This window comes from Aquarana catesbeiana, linkage group LG04, assembly GCF_042186555.1.
Source record: "Aquarana catesbeiana isolate 2022-GZ linkage group LG04, ASM4218655v1, whole genome shotgun sequence".
Taxonomy (NCBI): Eukaryota; Metazoa; Chordata; class Amphibia; order Anura; family Ranidae; genus Aquarana; species Aquarana catesbeiana.
In genome coordinates this window covers 178,948,686-178,972,185 of record NC_133327.1, presented here as the reverse complement: position 1 = coordinate 178,972,185, position 23,500 = coordinate 178,948,686, and the positions used below count along the sequence as shown (strand labels likewise).

Sequence of the window (23,500 nt, the reverse complement as noted above, 5' to 3'; positions counted from 1 at the left end):
GTTGGGATAATACCATTATAATTATATTGTTTCATAACTTGCTAAAATGATTATAATACAGAAGTGAAACCAAGGTGCTTTTTCTATGACCCACACATATAATGCTTTTTATTTATCAGACACATAGTAATAGCTAGCATATCAGACAGCAGTTGTCATGTAGTACATCAAGAGGAGTTCTGTAACTTACTTTAATGGGAAAATATTCTTTGAAGTGCTTCCACACTGTCCAGCTCCGCACCCACTCCCACCTGCGGCCTCCAGTTTGTGGGGTCTCCCAGTCCAAATAGAGCCAGAGGACATATAGAGATATCAGGAGCCAGAACCTGGCGAGTACAAGCATAAAGAATATTCCCACACAGCATTGTGCTGCAGAGAAAACATGGACACGTCATAAAAAGTCCAATAGCAGTGCTAAATATACAGTAGTAGAATTGATGGTCTGTTCAAATACTTTTAATTTTTCAACTGCAGGAATCTAAATTCTTACAAGTAAAAAATATGTGGATAGCTTTGAATATGGTAAGGAAGGATTAGAAGGGCGTATTGCTGTTGGAGGCTCTGTTGGAGAGATTCCGCCACATGCCTTCTGGTAAAAAAAAAAAAAAAAAAAAAAAAAGTGTTCTCTCTACTGGAGCCCTGGATAGCAGTAAAACCAGATAGGGGTCTTGACCTTTCCCAGTTCTACCCAAAATTAAATGTTTTAGGGATGCTTACACTATAAAAAAAAAAATAACTCCTTAGATCTGTAAATATAACCCATTATGAATGTAGTCTCATTTTCTAAAGCTAGGAGGGTATCCAATATGCAAACTGGCAGACACTCAGAATTACTTTAAGCAGATTTGCTAGATCTGCTTTAAAATAAATCTGTCATAAGAAGAATATAGAATTTGCCATTTGTGACCCACTTCATGACATGCCACAACAAGTAGTAGTATTTTTGGTTATCCTCTGGGATTATGTACTGAGTCACTCACCAAAGAGGTTTGCATATTAGAAGTTTTGACTTCAGTTGTTCTGGGTGGCTCAGTTAGAAGGTACTAAAAACAAACAATGGACCAGCATGACAGCCAGCCAATTAAACATCAGCCTCTACATTTCTTTTATCACAGGTTTCCTTTAATATCATTAAGCATTATTGAGAGGTATGTTGAGTCTGTGCCTTTTTCCACTAGTAGCAGCTATAAAAAGGCCTAAAACAGAACTAAATCTAATCAATTTAACGGTTTCCCAAAACAATTACAGTATGTCGTAAATAAGAACTGTCACAGTTGCTTGTTCTATCTACCAAACTGTCAAGCCATGAAATAGCAGGTGTCATAACGGTTTACAGGTGCAGCATCATGGCAACTGCAGATCAAACAAAGATGGCAGCTTGCTGTAAAAGAGAGGAAGATTTACTTCTACTTTTGGAGGAATGAGCACACATGGCATGTATGATTGTTTTTGACAAATGAAAGGGCTCCATTTATAAAGCTGTGATTTAGCTTTACGGTTGCCATATTGCTGTTCTAGACAAAAAAAAAAAAAAAAATACACTGTATATTTATAAAGCAGTAATGTTATAAATGCCATTGAAAGTATCTTGTCATATTGGATGATAAGTGCGAAAAAATACCTGTTCATTATGTCAGACATTAAGGCAGGCAATGCTTAACCGGCCGAGAGTTGAACCATGTATGGGCAGGCTGAATGTACCAAGTTGATCGTTGAAATTGGGTACAACCAGCATGCCGGGTTTTACCTGCAATTATCGCTAGCGGATGTTATAGCCGCTAGCAATAATCACTGGTTTCTCCCGACGTGGAGGGCATCCCCTACCCGGTGAAGACAATGGCCCAGCAGAAGGGATTCCCTCATCAACAATCTGTGTTGATCAGTGAATTTCTTTCCTGCATCCCGTGGAAAGAACCCCTGCAGAAAAGAAATTTGCTCTATGTATGGCTGGCCTCAGAGCTGTCCTGTGCCTTGTGCATATGACTTCTGCTTTATCTTAAGGAGAGTAATTTGCCCTCTAGTTCTTATCCTGAGACAACAGAACGATTAGTCTCTATGTTGTAGAAACTGGAGAGTGGTAGGGTTTAATTAGCAAAAGTAAACTGGGAAGGGCTGACACCACCCAGACTACAAAAATGCTGTGTGTTGTCAGATCACATGATCTTACAAGCCAAGTGATTTTTTTTGTACTTTTTAGAGTCTTTAGGGATAAAACATGGTGAATTGTGCATATACTGCACATTTTTTTATGTTGCCTTGCCACACACTTAACTTATTTTGTGGTATATTACTGAGAATTGAAGGGAGCCTAATAGCAACCTATTTAAAGTGACAGTCAGCACTCCTATAAAAACGTGTTAAACATCCCCAAACTTATAGATGGGTGCTTCAAAGCAACTTGATGCTGGCTGAAAGCTTTGCAAAGGCAATGTACAAGCCTACTGTACACATTGGTCTTATACAAGCTGTAACTCATATGTAAAAAACTTAAAGGGAACCCATACCGAGAGAATAAAAACGTGTGTGGGCAGGCTGAGTGTACCAAGTTGATCGATCTACTTGGGTGCAACCGCTAGCAATAATTACTGTCTTCCTCTTATTTTAGAGTATGTAGTGCAGTTCATTTAAAATAACTAGAATGAGTCTTTTTTGGAAGGTCAGCAACAAAATGGTCCTTATCAGCATTGTTCTTTTTGTACAGATAACAGCAGGGTGGAGACTGGAACACTCATGTGTGTTTGCATTGCTGGCAAAGCCATGCAGAAAACAAGATCACCATATAGGAATTTTTTCCCCCAAATATATTATTGCTTGATATCACAGGAAAAGCTGAAATAGCACTAGGCATATATACTGTATATTTAATGGCATGGATCTTGTTCTTTAACACTCAGAGTCTTGAAACGTTCCTAGAACGTGTCTCACCTATTTTTAACTTCAGCTACACTGAATGTGGGATAAAGGTGAGTGATATGACCTTGTGCTGTTATAAAGTCACACATTGGCAAGTCACAAGTGTTTCTAAATAGTCGCATGCTTTTTCTCTAGATTAGCAATTTTTATGTGTGATACACTTCCATCTATCCATAAGCTCTTTTCTTAGTTCATTTAGGTCTGTAGTTAAAACACAGCTTAAAAAAAAAAAAAAAAAAAAAAAAAAAAGGGGGGGGGGGGATTACAGGTTTGCTACCAATATTGCAAGTGTTTATTTTGCAAACATTGTTGTAGATTCCTATCATCTCCTGTTTTAAATTTATTTCAAAACACAGTAGATATCTTCAAATAGGTGTTTCTACAAAGAGGATGAATGAGGTCACTGAAAAGCAGATCGATTGCAGAAAATTACTATGTCTGTTTTTCTTTTCCTTGACTCATCTGTCTAGGGCAGTGATGGCAAACCTTGGCACCCCAGATGTTTTGGAACTACATTTCCCCATGATGCTCAACTACACTGCAGAGTGCATGAGCATCATAAGAAATGTAGTTCCAAAACATCTGAGGTGCCAACGTTCACCATCACTGGTCTAGGGAAACCATGACCCAATGCATTAGTAAACATTTTAAGCTGCTATTTTAGGTACCAGGGAATCTGACAACTCAAACACCAAAGAGAAGTATATTTTAGGCTCGGGCTACAAAAGGTGATTAAAACTGTTTGGGGGAAGATTTACTAAAACTGCAGTGTGCAAAATCTGGTGTAGCAATGCAGAGAAACTAGTCAGTGTTTTATGGTCAGTTGAAAAAGCTGACGTTAGAAGCCGACTGGCTACCATGCACAGCTGAACCAGATTTTTAGTAAATCTCCTACTTTGCTTATAAAAGTGGTTACATTTCTCAGCAGCAAACAGTTGCAAAGATACTCATTTGGTCATGTAGTCCAGCATAACCACATCCAAATTTAATATAAAGACAGACATACACTAGTAGAATTTAGTTCCATTTTTTCTATTTCAAGAACGTTAAGTTCAAATCGACATTTGTTTTTGACCACAGTGACAAAAACCAAAAACAAAACCAATTCTAAAGAGCTGATCAGAAAATTTCTTAAAATTAATTTTCAACAATTCTTACAAGTTTTCGCTGACCCACTAACTTCAATACCTTCTGAATCACTGATCTGGGCCAAGCATGCAGATCATATCTAGGAAAAGTCTAGATTTCTTATCCACATATATTTGTTTCAGATATCTGACTCAAAGTATTAAAGTCAGACAGTTAAACAACTAGAATTTTCAGAAGGCAGGGTTAGCAATGTTAGCTTCGATGTGTGTCTCATGAAAAGTTCTCTCACTTATGACCAATTTACTAAAAAGTGAACATAATAAAAATAAGTACAGTATACAGATATTTTTTAACACAGGTTAGGTAGTATAAATAGGAGGGGGGAGGTTGGAGGTAAGGGACATTTTTAAGACTAAGTTTTATAGCAAACCCTTACAGACATCTGTAGCTGCATGCACTGTGGAGAAATCCATCTTTAAGCCTAGGTTCACACTGACAGTGGGAATGAAATGGTGAGAGTTCAGCTGAACTCGCACCATTTCATTCCCGCTTGTCAGTCCCGACTTCGGGGGCGATTTCAGAGACATCTGTGCAGGTTTCTGCACAGATGTCCAATGAAATCTCACTCGGAAGTTGCCAAAAGTAGTACAGAAACTACTTTTGGGAATCGGTGCTGAGCCGCAAATGCGGAGTCGCACCGATTCGGACGGTGCCATTGCCGTCAATAGCCCCCGATTTGGCATTACAATAGAAGGCTGGCAGATCTTACTGCTCGGATGGGGAGCAGGGTGAGCTAATCTGCTGAAAGAATGCCTCCTGTGCTTCTTCGGTGAACTTTGAAGATGAACTGCCCCTCCCAGTGCTGTGGGTACAGGAGATCAGTGTGAGCTTGTTAAAAGCTCAATCGCTTTACTGGAAAGTCCATCTTCTGCCCACAAGTTCACACTGCTTGGTTTTCAAGTAACAGAAATGTGCCAAACTACTACTCAATGTACATCCACTATGCCTATATTACACAATTTTAGTGTTGGTAATGTAAAATAATTCAATAGCCAAAAGCACAAATATGCAAGTAACTCAAGTGACTTCCATAGAGAGATTTAAAATAAATGTAGTATAGTAACGGTTGCAATATTTTCCCAGTACACAGCAATCCCTCTCTCTAGTAATCCCATAAAAGGAAACCCTGTAGCTTTAATTTACAATTAACGCGCAACATTATAGATGCTATGGCATGGCATTGTTCTACTTACTAAATCACTTCTTTGACATATTGCCTATGAAAGTATGCTAATACAAAGTCTATTATTGGCCTTACCCAGTAACAAAAAAGAGAAGACCCACTGAGACACGGCTGCCGTCTGCAGCCTACGGGTCAGGGGGATATTGAGAGGTGCAAACTCCACCTTCATATTGGTCTATATTCTTTGCTGCGAGACCCCCTGGTTCATCAGACCCTGTCAAAAAAAATAAAAGAATATATTAAATCTAAAAGGAAGCATTGGTTAACACAGTCACTGTCACATGCTCGCAATAGTGCAGGTTTCAGGGCCTTATCACTGCCATATGTTAAACAGCTAGAACAGTGATGGCGAACCTTGGCACCCCAAATGTTTTGGAACTATATTTCCCATGATGCTCATGCATTCTGCAGTGTAGTTGAGCATCATGGGAAATGTAGTTCCAAAACATCTGGGGTGCCAAGGTTTGCCATCACTGAGCTAGAACAACTCAATGCTTGGAGAGCTGCCTCCTTGTTTTCAACAAGATTTAATGGCCAGGAGTAGCACACATATCTGGAAGGGAAAGGAGGATTACTTGCACTCTCTGTACTAGAATTACAGTATAGGAAGCTACATGCAGCCACACACTATTTTTGTATTTTTACTGCCTCACCTACATAAAAAAAAAAATAAAAAAAAAAATAAAAAAAAAAAGAAGAAGAATGAATGAATGAAAGATGCAGATCAAAAATGTTATAGGTATGGCGATGTCACTAGGCTAGAGTGGCTAACCATTACTCCCATGTACTTGGGGCCAATTCACACCAGAATCGCACAGGAACACATAGCGTGATTCAAGTGTACTTGACACCGCAATTGCAAAGGCAGTCAGCTTCTAGCATGGTGCAAGAAATGAGCATAGACTGCACCTTTCCCGCACTGCGTTCTGCTGTGAATGGGCCCTTAAAGCGTATACACCCCCCCCCCCAAAAAAAAATAAATACTGAAACTTACCAGTCCTTGGAAATGGTTAAAAATGTGCAGAATGGAAAAATGTGTTTTGTTTTGGATAGATTCATTATGTTACTAATTTCATGTACTTGGAATTTGTTTAGTTTATACATTTTCAAACTAATTCCAAATTTTCATAACGATGTGAAATCAGATTGGTCAAAAAATGATCGACCGATTTGAATTATGTGGGAAGAATAGCTGGTTGTTAGGGAGCAAGCCATGAAGCCGGCCGCAACATCCTTAACCGACGACTCAGCGGGGTTCCCTGCTGAGAGCTGAAACGTAAACAAAAGAATGGCAGCAGAGCACCCTCCCCTCCTAAACCATACCAGGCCACATGCCCTCAACATGGGGGGTGCCTCCCACCCCAAAGCACCTTGTCCCCCCATGTGAATGAGTATGGGATACATAGTACATGAATAAAGACACAGCACAAGTATTTGACAATTCCTTTATTAAAAAAAAAAAAAAAAAAAAAAAAAGTCCCCTCATGTAGTTCCATCATCACGACGCCCGCCAAAAACAAGGAAAGAGAACAAAAAAAACCAAAAAAACAACAACACAACACACACACACACACACACACAACACCTTTGGTCTCGACAAAGGCTCCCGCCATCTGACATTTCTTAAAAAGCTAAGAGGCGGGGGGGGGTGTCACCCGATGATGTCAGCAGGTGACCCCGCCCCCTCGTAACATCATCAAGTGGGGGGGGAATCAGCCCTAGCTATTTAGGAACTGTCAGATGGTGGAGCAGACAGATGAAGCAGGCAGATTGCGGGAGCCTTCTTTAAACGAGACTGGGAGTTTTTTTTATTTTTTTCTTCTTTTGGGTTCAGCGGGCGTTGCAATTGACGATGGATCTACATCGGGGGAGACATTTTTTTTTTTATAAAGAAATTGTCAGAAACCTGTTGTGTCTTTCATTTTTTTTTACACTTTTTTGGTGAATGGGTAGGGGTACTATGTATCCCATACCCATTCACATGGGGGGAGAGGGGGGCACGATCTTAGGACCCCCTTGTTAAAGGGGGCTTCAAAAATCCAATAAGCCCCCTGCCTACAGACCCTCACAACCACTGCTTAGGGTTGTGGGGAAGAGGCCCTTGTACTCATCAACATGGGGACAAGGTGCTTTGGAGCAGAAAGCACCCCCCCCCCCCCATGTTGAAGGCATGTGGCCTGGTATGGTTCAGGGGGATGGGGGCGTGCTTGCTAATCGTCCCCCCTCTTTCCTGGCCTTCATGCTTGGATAAGGGTCTGGTATTGATCTTAGGGGGGGACCCAATGTGTTTTTTTAATTTTAGCGTGGGGTTCCCATTAAAATCCATACCAGACCTAAAAGGCCTGGTATGGATTAGGGGGGACCCCACGCAGTTTTTTTTTCAGAATTTTTCATTGCCGGCATGCTTTTGTTTACATCTCAGTGGGGAAGCCCGCTGACAGCTGATGCGTCATCGGTTGTTAACGACAGGGCGGCTGGCTTACCAGTTATACTTCATGTGCAATTCGAATCGGTCGATAATTTTTCGGCCAATCCAAATTGTTCCTAAATTTTGGAAATCATTAGTAAACGAATATACGAAACAAAAGTCGTTAATATTTCATTTGGAGATTTGGATACATCTGAATCACCAAAAATTTGTCCGAATTTACATTCGGGCTGAAACGAATTGCACATGTCTAGACGTGGTGGATGCATTCGTTTGAGGCCAAGAACATTTTCAGCAAGTACAGAAAACATCTGTCGATCTTGCCAGAAATTGTGTCCTTGTTACTTCCTGTGAGCTGAAGAGACACCAAAAGCAACATTATTTTTTCTTTTGTAAACTACTAATCCTATGAACTCTGTGTGACAGCAATGGCTCCCTCCATAGATATAGTGGATAGGAAGTGTGATACTCACAGAGTTACCAGGTGAAATTAAAGAGAAATAAGCATGTAAAAAGGAAACTATTGCAGCCAGCACATTTGAGAAATGGTAAGATGTAACACATTACATTTTGTTTTTTGGGTTTAGATATGCTTTTGACCAGGGCTTTTTTTCTCAAACAATAGGTGCTGGAACTCAACCACGACCCACCAAAACTGCTCCCCTACACTCACCCTCCAAATCACATCAAATAGTTGGTATGGTCAGTCAAATTTCATGAACAGTAGGAGGGTCTTAAAAGGTCATTAAATACCAGGATTGCATTACACACAGAGTGCAGAGCTGTCACTTGTAAACACAGAAACCAGACTTCTGTGTATACAAGTGATTGTGGTGGGCAGGGAGCAGAGGGTCTGAGCCAGAGGTGGTGGAACTGAGTTCCACCAAGTTCCCCCTGAAAAAAAAGCCCTGCTTTTGACCCCTTTCACACTGGGGCGCTTTTCAGTCGTTTTAGTGCAAAAATAGCACCTGAAAAAAAAAAATAAATAAATAAATAAATCGCCTCTCAAGCCATCAAGTATCAAAGCCCAATCACTTTCACACTGGGGCGCTGCACTTGCAGGATGGGAAAAGAAAAAGTCCTGCAAGCAGCATCTTTGGGGCAATGGGGGAGCGGTATATACACCGCTCCTCAACCGCCCCTGCCCATTGAAAGGCAGCACTACAACACGGCTGCTATTAACCCTTTATTAGGCCACTAATGCCTGCACCGCCCCAGTGTGAAAGGGGTCTTAAAGCAGTGGGTCTCAACCACTTGGACATGTCTTTCCTCCTACTGAGCCATGGCTACCCCTCTCTGGGGTCTAGAGCAGCGGCCTAACCAGCTTTTCTGCCTTACAGCTGATCTGCTGCTTGCGTACCCCCACACACAGCCTCTGTGATGACTAGGAATTGACCTCTTGAAGATTTACCCCCTTCATGCCAAAAGCCAGTCAGGATTGCGAGTCCCCTGAGAAGCAAGGCTCTCATGGACATTGCTGGATCGATGGGGCTCAGGCATAGGCGTCACCAGGGTGTGGCTATCGAGGCTGGGGCCCATAGCCCCGAGTCTCAGCGGGTCGCGGCTGCAGCACTGGAGAGACGAGCGGGCGAGCAGAGATGACATCTCTCTCCGTCCACCCCCACTCTTCTGCCCTCACAGCCGGGCCACTTCAACATGGCATCGATGTGCAGCAGGGAGCAGAGAGAGAGATCACATCTCTCACTGCCTGCCACACATCAGCGCTCTTCCGCCCTCACAGCACGGGCCTTTTAAATGTCGGAGGTGCGGTGGGGAGCAGATAAATTACATCATCTCTCACTGCCTGCCCCACATCTCCGCTCTTCTGCCCTCACTAAACGGACTAGTGCTGCCAGCCTGCCACCAATGCACATTTGGTGGCACTGGCTGGCATGGCAAGTGACAATTGGCAAATGGTGGCAGGTGACATGGCAAGTGACAATCTGCAAAAGGTGGCAGGTGACGGTGGCAAGTGACATGCCTAGGGCTCCCAACAATGCGCTTCGATCACCCTGACACCATATCAGCCAGGGTGCCATGATGATTGAATCGCCAACACCAGCCTTCCTTTGTCCGCGAAAAATTGCTTACCACCGACATGGCCCCCCCCCCCAGGTTGGTGACCGCTGCTATGGGCTCTAGCCCCAGATCTTTTGCAGACCTAGCAATGACCCTGGGCTCAGGTAAGTATTGGGAGGACTGCTGCACACAGAAGGTTTTTCTTAACTTTATGCATAGAATGCATGGAAAAAAAAAAAAAAAAAAAAAAAAAAAAAAAAAAACTTTGTGCCTTTACGACCACTTTAACTTTAATCAAAGCTGCATAGTTTGTTTTTTATCTGCAGGCACCCCTTACCAGTTTTTTGAGGGTGAATTAACACTTTAAAAGACATGACAAGGACCACCAAGGTCACATGCACATGGGCTCCAAGGGCGGTGTGAGGTAAAATTTCTTCACCTGGGAGCCACAGGTGCTACATACAGATGCCCATAAAATTCAAGGGCTGTATCTAGGTATTGGCCATGGACCAGTGTATGGATGTACACCTCTGGATGCAGTCTGTGTACACACAGGGGCATATGTACACAAGAACGCATGTGTTCACCCAAGTACCCATGTATAGCAATTGTGCTCCACGCTGCACCCAGGTGGGGAAATATACCCACATTTTAGGTCATATAGCCCCTGGCACATAGAGGGTTGATTCTAGGCAAACTGAAATGACATCTGAGGCAAATCTGTCACACTTTCACATGTTCAGCCAAAACATTGGACTCAACGATTGCAACGCATTTGGATTAATCTGATGATTTCAGTGGCAGACACACAAAATGCAGCATATTTGTAAGCATAACGACCATGACTTTGTTATAATACTGCAGGGGACATTTATCAATAAACCAAATGTATGCTTAATGAGCGCATTTCCTCATGTTCACTCGATGTACTCAGCTAATTAAATAAAAAGCTGTGACAGGGTCTCTTTAAGCATGCAGTACTAGTAGTTCTACATAAAAGTAGGGCTGTTACCGATTAAAATTTTTGTGTTTGATTAATCAATTTTTTTTTTAAATCGACTAATTTTGATTCATTATAAACGCACATACAGATCCAACTACTTTTAGCTGATTTAGCACGGCTCTTATGGCAACGGTCGAATCCGGACATAGAGGGACATGGCTAGGACGGCACACGTCATGAACTCAGCCTCACCGTGCCCATAATGGCAGCCTCACTGTAGTCAGTGCCTGGATTACACAGTCTGTGGGCATCTCCCGCTGTGTGTCTCCGAGCTGAGTATGAAAACTTTGGCCGCGCTGTGAGAAAAGTCCCGCCCTCCTCCTAGATCAGCTCGTGTGATAGACGCAGTGTTCTGTCTATCACACGAGCTGATCTAGGAGGAGCACGGCCAAAGTTTTCATACTCAGCTCGGAGACACACAGCGGGAGATGCCCGCACACTGTGTATGACATATAGTGGAGGAGGGAGCGGAGCGCTGCAGCCACAGCTTGGCCCAAGGCGAGCAAAAAAAAAAAAGTACTAGTTACTTACCGGTAACTGTCTTTCTGGGAAATCTTCCAGGACGGCACACCTGAGAGATGAGAGGCTCCTCCCCACAGGAAACACAATCAATCAACAGCTGTTTTAAGTCCACACCCTTCCCCCTGATCCTCAGTTTGTAGAGAAGTAACTCCTGAACCTGGTTCACAAGGTAAATCATTCCTCATAGGCACTCACCTTCTAGTGTTCTAAAATTTTCCCTCCTCCAACGGGTGGGAAGTAGGCCTGCCGTCCTGGAAGATTTCCCAGAAAGACAGTTACCGGTAAGTAACTAGTACTTTTCTCAAGTCATCTTCCAGGACGGCACACCTGAGAGAATAATCAAGTACCTCAGGCCTACCTTAGGGTGGGACCACTGCAAGACTCTTGGCGAACCTCGGTTCTGCAGTAAGCTTTACCTTTACTCCATATGCTTGATGAAGGTATCTTAGCTGGATCATGCGGCTGATCTGCCGGTCTACTCCACCGGTGTCCCTGCCTTCTCTGTTTCGGATGCAGGATCTAGGTGGAGTGGGCTCTTAAAGATGGAATCAGAAAACATGTTAAACTTGTAGGTTATCAATGATGCCTGTCACACATCTACCAACAATGGCCTATTCTGCCTATAGGTGCTGTTTAGAACCACTAAAAAGATTAATCGGAGACCTGTGTTGTAAGACAAGGACACTACATTGATCCATAAGGGGGCCTGTCTTAACACAACCCTGTCCAGGGAAATAAAACTGCCAAAAAAGGGGGGCCCCTGACAGACAACCCCTTTTTGTTCATTTTTAGCTTTACGTCAAAGACTGAAGGGAAACCTACTTAAGGGAAATAGATTAACAAAAACTTAATCCCTGGGTTTAAGGCATGCCCAATCTATAGTTTTACTTACGCCTGAGAGCCTACTCAGGAGATTAACATCTATAGCAGGAGAAGAACACTCATATTGCTACATCTAGTCTTGCTAGAAGGGCAAAATGAAGGCCATGCACCGAGCTGTAACCTATTTAGTCGGGTATACATGTTTATACTTCATCTTCAGGCCATAAAACTCTTCTGAACCGAACTTCCTAAGTTCTTATTAAACGGGGCGATTCATTATCGCCTTCCTCCAGTGACCCATAACTCTACTGGGCTTCAACCCTAGGAAATGGCTCTGGCATCCCTGAATGTAAGGGGTCGAGGCTTTCTGACATGTGACATCTGCACCAGAACTCCTGGCACTTTCACGAAAGAGAAGGCTGAAATACAAAAAGGTGATACATGTATTATTAATATCACAAATAAAAAAAAAATCATAGATTGTGGACATAGCACAATAGATTTAGACAGAAAGGACACAAGCATAGACATCAATGTTGTGTATCTGAGTGTGACTAGCTAAACCAAAATATCAAATATGGGAAGAGACCCAAATCTGAACCTCACAGTCTGTTTTTCTGATGTGCGGCCAATATGTAAGCATTAAGACACAAACACACCTTAAATGCTGCGCATTTCTGAAGTGCAGCTAGCTAGGTCATAACTGGTAAATACAGAAAGGACGGGAACCCCCTTTTACAGTGGTGTTTTACTGATGTACAGCAAAACAAGGCTATAAAGAGAAGACAGAAAGACCCAAACTTCTATGTTGCGTATTTATGACGAACCACCAAGTACAGTTATAAGACAATCCTTCCTGTTATGCAGTTCTGTAGTGCAGTTACATAGAACCAACAGAGAAAGAACACAAGCAACCTACAGCATTGTGTTTTTCTGAAGTGCCATAAGGTAAGGCAATATGAAACAGAAAGCACCAACAAGCTTCAATGTTGGGTACTTCTGCTGTGCAGCAACATAAAAACAAACAAACAACAGACAGCCTTTACAGCTGCGATCTTTCTGGTCTACTGCAAAATAAGGCAATAACTCCACAATGAGTATTCATGCAGCATTGCAAAACCTGAACCAGAAGGGACAGATAAGCTTAGGGTTCCCACACCCGTGCGACCCAACCTGCCACTTGGGACTGCAAGACGCATGAGAAGTCATACTATGGCTTCCAAAGGGTATCATTCGTGACTGTGCGACTCCAGGTCGCAGCGTATCCAGCAGTCCCTGCTTACGGAACCACAGACCTCAAGATTACACAGGTCGCAGGAAAAGCAGTTTTCGGGTCGAACAAACAAGGGGTCCCCATGCTGTGGCTCCCTGGAGGAGTGCAGCCAACAACCCCCTACTGTGTATACCTAAGAAAGAGCAAGGAAGATCAATGAGAAACACCACTTACTGCTGAGCCTGAAATACGGACGAAAAAGTCAGTAAATATAGGACATACAGGACACAAACAATGTTCAATCTTTGAGTATGTCTGATGTGTAGCATATACCAATACTGAGCAGAGATGTCATTACCCTCAATGTGTCTCCCTGCTGAGCAGCAAAAACAAATCAGAAAAAAAGACAAACAACCTTCACTGTTGTGTCCTGATATGCAGCCAATAAGGCAGTAAATGAAAGACATAAAGGACAGACAACCTTCAATCTTGTATGTGTCTGATGTGCAACAACAATCTTGAATAGAGATAGCACATCCATATTCAAGTGATTTGGCATGTGACTCAACATGTCAAATCGCATGCCTAAAATTGGCAGCCATTGCCGTTAATAGCACTGTCTGAATCAGCCCGGGCCACTTTGTGGTGCTGCACTGATTACCAATGGCAGTATGTGTACTACCCCTGGCACAGGTTCAATTTTGTATTTTCCAACAAAATCAGGACCATCCGTCATCACTGCTGCCTTTCTGATAAGCAACCAATAAGGCAGTGATACAGGACCCACAGACAAACCTCAATCTTGTATATGTCTGATGTGCAATAATATAACAGTTCTGAATAGAGATAGCACATCCATATTGAAGTGATTTGGCATGCAACTCAACATGTCAAAGTCGCATGCCTAAAATCGGCAGCCATTGCTGTTAATAGCGCTGTCTGAATCAGCACGTCACTTTGTGGTGCTGCACCGATTACAAATGGCAGTATGTGTACTACCCATGGCACAGGTTCAATTTGTATTTTCCAACAAAATCAGGACCATCCATCTTCACTGCTACCTTTCTGATAAGCAACCAATAAGGCAGTAATACAGGACCCACAGACAAACTTCTATCGTGTATATCTCTAATGTGCAACAATCTAACAATTCTGAATAGAGATAGCACATCCATATTGAAGCGATTTGGCATGCGACTCACATGTCAAATCGCATGCCTAAAATCGGCAGCTATTGCCGTTAATAGCACTGTCTGAATCAGCACGACGCCACCTTGTGGTGCTGTACCGATTACCAAAGGCAGTATATGTACTACCCCTGCCATCAATCTTTCCTGCTGCCTTTCTTATAAGCAACCAATAAGGCAGTAATACAGGACAGAAAAACCCCACAGACAGACCCCAATCTTGTGTAGGTCTGATGTGCAGCAATATAACAATTATGAGCAGAAATGTCATCACCAGACTCAATGATGTGCGTTTCTGGCGTGCGGCACAAAACCAGAAAGTACAGACCACCTTCCCTGTTGTATTTTCTGATCTGTAGCCAAACAAAGCAGTACCTTTAGGATATAAAGGACACCCAACAAGCTTCAGCAGAGAGGTCACAAATCTCAATGTGTACTTTAGTTGTGCCACCAAACACAAACCTTCACTACTGAGGTCTACTGGTGAGCAGCCAAGAAGGAGTCATGGTGTATCCCTTTATGAAATAACCAAACAGGAGCAAATTATTTCATAGGCATAGCCTGGGCTGTAGATACTAATCCTTCACCACCAGTGAAGGAACCAATCCTAAAATGGTTGGACACCTTACTATAGTAGCTGTTGTCCTACCTTACCTCCGTAGATTGAGCAAACGCTAGCCAGCTCATACACGGGTGGGGCTGATCAGTAAGTCTCAATGAGCCCAGCCCTAGAGACCAATATAAGACCTCTAAAAAGGGTGGTTACCAATTTAGCCTGGAGGTAAATAGCCACCTGCAGCCCTTAAAGAAGCAATCATATAGCTCTTGCATATGTTTGCACAGAAAATCCTTAATCAAAGGATATAGGAAAAACGATTTATGGTAAATCGCTTTTAGATCTGTCACTGAGTGGACTGTAGCCCAAACCAACAAAAAGGTTTTAAGCATCTTGGAGCAACTTTAAGCAGATTCCTAGCAGCTGGGCTAATAGGGCCAGATAACCTAGTGCACCTGCTGAGCAAGGGAGCTTACTCCTGAATCCTTCAACCATTGCACCATTAATAACTTGTTCAGTGGTATACCTGGCCAGTAAGGAACTCTTTGTTCTACCAGGTCACCCTCTTTGCTGTATTCACCCCTACTAATGTACCACAACCGGGTATTGTAGGGAGAGGCTGACAACCTACTGTTGTGATAACCACAGTGTCTCTGCTATAAGAGGAAGCTGTGGCTGGTGGTTTTTAGCAGTAGCTTCTGGGCTATTTTGTTATGCAGACCCCAGGTCCTGCACTGCACCACTCAGTAAATACAGGTGGAAGGGGAAAAAATGCCTTACCTACCTCTTTCCCATCTGAGGTGGCTTAGGCACACTCGCTCCTCTGCACCACTTGTCCACCATACAGCATCTCTGATGTAGGAGGGAGCTGTGGCTGGTGTCTTTAGCAAAAGCTTCTGGGCTATTTGAATGCAGACCCCAGGGGAGATTATCTCAAATGCCCAGAAACCATCTGGCTGGGATTGGGGATTTTTGACTCACCGTTGTCGTCTTCCCCTTTTTCCACAGCCAACGGGCTTGCTTTTCCATCCTTATGGTCCACACGCAAGGAGGATAGCCGCCAAAGTGCCCCCCCCCCCCCCCCACAACTGCTGTCCCTTTAGGGAGCTGCAAGGTTAGGGTGTGTCCTGCACTGTCCAGTCAATATATACACATGGGGGGGGGGGGGGCAATGCCGTACGTTCCTCATTCCCATGAGGTGGTTTAGGCAGACATTCACCATAGTAAACTGGTGCCTCCTCGAAAGGAGGGTGTGGGCGCCTGCTCCTGCTGACTCTCAGCCTTCCCTTCTGGGTAAGAACGCGGGTCGTTCAGGCGGTGCCCTCTCCAGCAGCCCACGCGAGCTACCAGGGACCCAGGAGTCAGGGGATACGATCCCCCTGGAAAGAACCGACGGCCAGCACCCCCGTCTGAAAGGACTTCCAGACAGGTAAGGGAGGGGGGGGGGGGGGGAGACAGGATAAAGGCCCCTGAAGTTCTGGGGACACCACTGTACCCAGGGGCCTTCAGCTCTCAGGGGGGCTTTCCCAGTTTCTGCTGCCCCCCCTGAGGAAAGGATAGGGGAACCCCCCGGGAAGGATAAATATATCCCGCCAGACCCAGAGGCTTCCCAGGCATTTGGTCCGGCTCCCAGGGGGAGACCACCAGCCCCAGGCTTCGGTCATTTGGAAAAAAAACAAACAGTTTCGCCGTGTAGGGAGAAACACAATCAAAAACTGAGGATCAGGGGGAAGGGTGTGGACTTAAAACAGCTGTTGATTGATTGTGTTTCCTGTGGGGAGGAGCCTCTCATCTCTCAGGTGTGCCATCCTGGAAGATGACTTGAGAAAATGAACGATTAATCGAGGAATTCATCTTTAATTTCCACAGCCCTACATAAAAGGAATCATTTTGGTGTTACTTCTGCCCACATGTATGTAGAAATATTAAAGTGGAGTTTCACCCACTTTTACAACTCTTCAGCATCCCTCACTAAACTGTGCACTGTAAACGAATTGGATATTTTAAAAAAAATTCTCTCAACACCTACTGTATATCTGCTGTATTCATTTTTCACTTCCTCCTCCCTGGCCGTGGCCCATCGCATCATTTCCTGTTTGCAATGCCTTCTGGGAAGGGGTGGCAACTTCCTCTGACACTGCCGTTGCTATGGAAACCTGACCTGAAACCTATTACACTGTTTGTGCTGCACTGAGTATGTGCGAGATCTGCAAGGATGAGATCCAGGAAGAAATACAGTCTGGCTTCAGATGCCCAAAAAAGTGCCCACACTTAAGATGGCCACGGCCTGCTGTAAGTTTATAAAATAACAAACTACTGCTATAAATTAACAAAACAAACCTTATTTTACAGACTAACTTTACTAGAATACATTAAGCTTGTGTATTATAGGGGTATTTTTATTTAAAAAGTATAATTTCGTCCGGAACACCACTTTAAGCTATGTCAGAATAACACAAGGCTTTTCCCCTCTATGTGCAACATTATGTTGCTTAACGCCACTAAATCAACATCTCTGACTTGTGTACAGTATATGAAGCAATGGTTTCTCTTTTGTAAATTTATCACAACAGCAAAGGAGGATCTAAAATACAGGAAATGTGTCAAAAGAGAAGAGAATATCATATTAAAGTGATTGCATACATCCATGAAAAGTAAAATGTTCTATTATATGGGCTTTTGTAACCTTCCTAATAAAAACCATGACAAGATAGATACACAGGGATTGTTTTATAGTTCATTGTAAGGAATAAGCTAAAACTCAAATGTCTGTAGCATAGCCACAGGTTCACACTAAAGAAAATCTAATATGTGGCCATCACTGATGTCCTCCTGTAGAAAATGCTAGTTGCCTGGTTCTCACACTGATCCCAAGACTGCTTTGTGAGTCACTGCCCTGGAACAAGTTTGTGAATCAGGAAAGTCTGTATCTGCATACTTGTTCCAGTTCAGTGACTGGCAGTATGGATGCAGGAAGGTCAGCACTATAGCCAGGCAATTAGCATTTCCCAAGGAGACATTAGCAATAGTAGCCCTCATGTTTTCCTCATGACAAGCTTCTTTTGGGCTCCATTCACATTATTGCAGAACAAGCGTTCCTATTTTTGACATGCGATTTTCACAATATTCTACATGTCTCATAGGGCAGCCTATTCACTTGAATGGACTGCCCTATGTGCGTTTGTTGCACAAAAAAAAAAAAAAAAAAAAAAAAAAAGCTCCCGCTCCTTTTTCGGGTGACAAGCATCACGTGATGCGTGAAGACCTGGTCTGCTGCGATTGCAGCGTGACAACTGCGGCAGAATCGCATCGCATTTGCAGTGCCGTTAAAAGATAATGGCACCCAAACGTGTGCAGCACATTGTGCTGCGAATGCCACACAATTCTGCCTGCAAGCCCAAATTGTGAGATATGAACGGGGCGTTAGGGTGCTTTCCCACTGCTCCTGTGTGGTTTCCCCACAGCATGGGTGCAGTGCAGTTTACCTGTGTTTTTGTTTTTTTTTGTAGTGGTCCCGCGCTTAAACATCTTTTAGCTCAGGCACTTTTGGCGTGTTTTCCGAAAACGCACCAAAGATGCAGCATGCAGGGCTTTTGGTACTTTTCAGAAAATGCATCAAAAACACCTGATCGAAGAGAAGTCTATGGTAAAGCGTGGACAACCTGCTCGAAAACCATGGGTACATTTGTATTGTGGGCAAATCACACCGGAGCAGTGTGAATGCGACCTGAGGTGCAGAGGGCAATAATCCACAGCAACCAATCAGAATTCACTCTCAGGCCAGTACAAAATGGATTGGTGGAAATAGGTTACTCCACATCAGAATTGGCAATATAAGGGCACATGCATATAGGCATACAATATCAGTGTATTTCAGTGCCCAGGAGCCACAGGTGTTGTACACAACCACCCGCACAAATAAAATTACAGAATACGGCTGTGTATGGGTACAAACTGGTACATGTGTAAACACTTTGTGTCTGCATTTTTATATATTTTTTTTTCTTTGGACTATATTGCAGAAGACGAGCAGCCAGTCATGATGAACACACACCAAGAGCAGGCAGAGGGGAAGGAGGCTCCACCATCAGAGCATGTCACTTCAAATACACCGACTCCTCCTTCCCAATTCTAATTTATTATACCAGGAATCTACACCTCTGTCTCTTCTCACAAACAGGTGTGGTGCAAGATTCCTAAGTGCAACTATAGTCAAACTTTTCTTTATTCGTTTTGGATAAATTGGAGAGGTCAGGCTTCTAGGTGTCCTTTTATGAAAGTGCGGTAAAATACCGCTTTTCAGTTCTCAGGCATTCTCAGAGGAGATCGCTCTCCTCTGAGTGCCTGTTTATGAAAGTGTGTAGATCGCTTCTCATGTTGAGTTGAGGAGCGATCTACAAACGCCGGGAACTCCTGAGAATGGCTCCTCTCACTGTAATCTCGTGTGATGTAGCGGGATTACAGTATGAGGAACCATAAAATACAAAAGTTTAACACAAATCAGCACACATTATTCCCCAACATATTAATAAAATAATAAAGATAAATTCCCCCTACACAATATACATTAACCTAATTATAAAAAAAACATTGTTTTTATCAATATTTAAAGATCATACATGTTCCTATTTAAATGTGAATGGTGTATAGTAAATGAATGTAATGCACATATGTAATGCAGCTATACACCATTCATATAAATGCAAAATACATTTATAATCATTAAAAAAATAATTTTAATAAAGTATACAAGTATAAATATTTATTAATAAATTAAAATAAAATATATTTCATTATAGATAAACATAAAAATTGATAAACTGGTGCGATGCGAGAACACTGCGGGTTCCCGCATTGCACCGACTCGCATGTCAGTTCACACTGCCATATGCGAATCGCTGGGGAGTGTCAATACATTGTTAAGGACACCCCCAGATCAGCTTGCATATCACACTGCGAACTGACAGTTCGGACATGAATCGGATCGCATATGTGTGAACACACATGCGATCCGATTCTGGTCCGAACAGAAAAAAGGGTCCTGTGCGTGTTTGCACCGAATGCGGTGCGATATCAGCCATACTATCTGTACAGCTGATATCGCACTGCACAGACATCGCATGTAATGTGAATGGCAGTGTGCTGCAAATAACATGCGATGCCTGTGCGATGTCCGGCATCGCACAAGTGTGAACTGGGCCTAAAAGTTAACACCCCCAAATCAGTTCGCATATCAACCCGCACAGGAATCACGCATCGCACAAGTGTGAACCCAGCCAGAGACGTGAACATCTATCTATCTATCCTATCTATCCTATCTATCCTATCTATCCTATCCATCTATCCTATCCATCCATCTATCCTATCCATCCATCTATCCTATCCATCCATCTATCCTATCCATCCATCTATCCTATCCATCCATCTATCCTATCCATCCATCTATCCTATCCATCCATCTATCCTATCCATCCATCCATCTATCCTATCCATCCATCTATCCTATCCATCCATCTATCTATCTATCCTATCCATCCATCTATCTATCCTATCCATCTATCTATCCTATCCATCTATCTAGGTTTTGGGGTGTGTAATGGTGGGGAAGGTGTGCTCTGACTGTTTGGTGAAAGAAAGAAGTCAAAAGACTTCTTTCTTTCTCCAGAACATCAGCCAGTTTCAGGCTTCTCACTCTGATTCTCCACTTCTGAAATGGTGAATCAGAAAGTGAGAATTCTGTCACAGATCGCCAGTGAGGTGTGGAGATCGCACCTTCATAAACTGGCCGTTTCTGTGAATTCTCACTGTGCTGAGATAATCAGCGGAGAACATGTTCTCCGCTAATTATCTCAGTTTCATAAACTGGTAAAGCACTGAGATCAGCGGTGAGACTCGGGATCGCCGCTGATCTCAGTTTCATAAAAGGACACCCTATTGCGGTTGGCGATTCTCCCCATTTGTTATCAAGAGTGAAAGAAGATCCCAAATTTTGAGTTGTCACCACAGCAGGAATAGGGGTAAATCTTCCAATGGGGACACTCGTTTTTGTGAAGTTCTTACAATAACAAATCAATTTCTACATGAATAGCACAACACCACTAAAAATTACAGATCTGTCATTAGGCTACATTCACGTCTAAATTTGAGAGTTTAGCAGACTTTTCTAAAAGCAGCTGGACTTACACAATGTAACGTAATCATCTTATTCATACATAATGATTAGAAACAGTTGCAGACAGTTTAGCTGCAGTTATAAAAAGAAGGAATGTGCTGCGTCCAGGGTCGACTACCTGGGGCGGTGTGTTTGCAGGAGGGGGGGAAAAAAAAAAAAAAAAAAAAAAAAAAGGGGGGGGGGGGGGGGGCGCTGGTTAGGAGGGATCCTGCAAGCATCATCTTCGGGGCAGTTTGGGAGCTGTGTATACGGAACTCCTACACCGCCCATTGGAATGAATGGGTAGTGCATCGGAAGCACCACAACACAGGCACTATTAACCCCCTTCTTCAGCCACTAGCGGGGGTTAAAAGCATTTGAAAGGCGCAGATAAAACAACGATAAAGCGCAGCTAAAACTAGCAGTGCTTTACCGCTAACAGCCCCAGTGTGAAAGTAAATAATAATAAAAGCGCTAAATAAACTAAAAAATAGATATCAATAATACTGTATGTTAAAAAACAATAACATTGTATATAACATAAATGTGATAAACTAGCCCAAAAACCCCATTAACGTGAGTTTTAAATATAGAAACGACAACTCTAAAAGTGAGCATTAATCAAGTCCATCTAAATGCAGGTGAAAAAAAGTCCAAAAATTTAAAACATATTCTTCTTAGTGATGTTGATAAATAGCAAATTGGTTCCTCCACCGCACCACTGTGGTAACACCAGTAAAATAATGTGCTTACCACAAGGCAAGCTTAAATAAGCTTGTGACCTTAACCCGGTCGGGGCCTTGATCCAGGGGGGATGATTGGAAGGCGATAATCCACCAAACCACCTAGAAAGATCAGCCGCAGCAAGGAACCCTTCATGCGCACCGCCAAGGCACCGGAACAGTTAACACTCGGGGGTTCCCCAAAAGATACTCAGACAACTTCTGTGTAGGAGAGCAAAAAGGATTACACTATGTCGATTCCCACCTTTCTTTTGGGGAACCCCCGAGTGTTAACTGTTCTGGTGCCTTGGAGGTGCGCATGAAGGGTTCCTTGCTGCGGCTGATCTTTCTAGGTGGTTTGGTGGATTATCGCCTTCCAATCATCCCCTCGACCGGGTTAAGGTCACAAGCTTATTTAAGCTTGCCTTGTGGTAAGCACATTATTATACTGGTGTTACCACAGTGGTGCGGTGGGAGGAACCAATTAGCTATTTATCAACATCACTAAGAAGAATAAATATGTTTTAAATTTGTGGACTTTTTTTCACCTGCATTTAGATGGACTTAATTAATGCTCACTTTTAGAGTTGTTGTTTCTATATTTAAAACTCACGTTAATGGGGTTTTTGGGCTAGTTTATCATATGTACTAATTATGTTATATACAATGTTATTGTTTTTTAACATACAGTAATATTGATATCTATTTTTTAGTTTATTTAGCGCTGTTATTTATTATTATTTATCTGAACAGGTGTGTATCTCACTTATAGCAGCAGCTTTTTTAGGTGTATTTTTTAGTTTTTTTGGTCAAAACATTTTATATTGGTTATCCTATCACAGCGCGGTATTTTCTGTTTATACCAGTGTGAAAGTACCCTAAGAAAACTACCAACAAAGGAGGAGGTGTCTGGGTATAACATCCAAGAATGGGGTAGTGCAAAAGAAATTGCGTGAAAATGCTAACGCACCTAAACTCATTACAAACTGATCTGCAGGAAATATTTGAACTTTTTAAAGTGCAGATTACTGGCATTTAGTTGCTGTCAGATACAAAATGTTCATGTGAATGTAGTGCACCCTGCACACATCATACACACTCACACCATGCTAATTATACAGATGACACTCTTCAACAATCAACACAAAGGTGATCTGCCCTGTGCAGTGATCATATCAGGGAAGATCTTCCTCCATATAAAGTTTATATGAGAACTCCAGGACACTCACCTAGTCAGTGGAGGGGATCCTCTGTGTGTGATTAGGACTGGGAGTCCTCTGGATCCCTGGGATCACTTACACCCATCTACTTCCTACAAGCAGAGGGCTACACCACCCTGTACACTATTTAGATGACATTGGACACTAGGGGAGGTGCTGGGAGTCCAACACCCAGCTGATCATAGCTTAACTCCTTCCCTCCCTCCCGCCCAGGGTGATTGCCACATCCATCCTCCAAATACTCTGCACACACAGCCTATTAGAGTGAGCCATGCATGCATATCCTGATGTTGTAATAACTTTCTGCGGTTTCTAGCACTGGTTCTCAACGCCAGTCCTCAGGACCCACTAACAGGCCAGATTTTAGGTATTACCTTGGGGAGATGCAGACTTCAATATGGCAATCACTGAG

General features: G+C 42.9%; 1 protein-coding gene across 1 annotated transcript in view; it reads right to left on the bottom strand.

The window, feature by feature from the left end:
- The window catches only part of MOGAT1 (monoacylglycerol O-acyltransferase 1), a 46,626-nt gene extending 23,392 nt beyond the window's left edge, over window positions 1-23,234 (bottom strand). Inside the window, exons 1-3 of the mRNA XM_073625949.1 lie at window positions 23,098-23,234; window positions 5,321-5,459; window positions 191-369 (exon numbers count right to left, since the gene is read on the bottom strand). Of these exons, the coding sequence (XP_073482050.1) occupies window positions 191-369; window positions 5,321-5,414 (273 nt within the window). The 5' untranslated portion in view covers window positions 5,415-5,459; window positions 23,098-23,234. The remainder of the gene's footprint in view (window positions 1-190; window positions 370-5,320; window positions 5,460-23,097) is intronic.
- Between the last annotated feature and the right edge of the window lie 266 nt (window positions 23,235-23,500).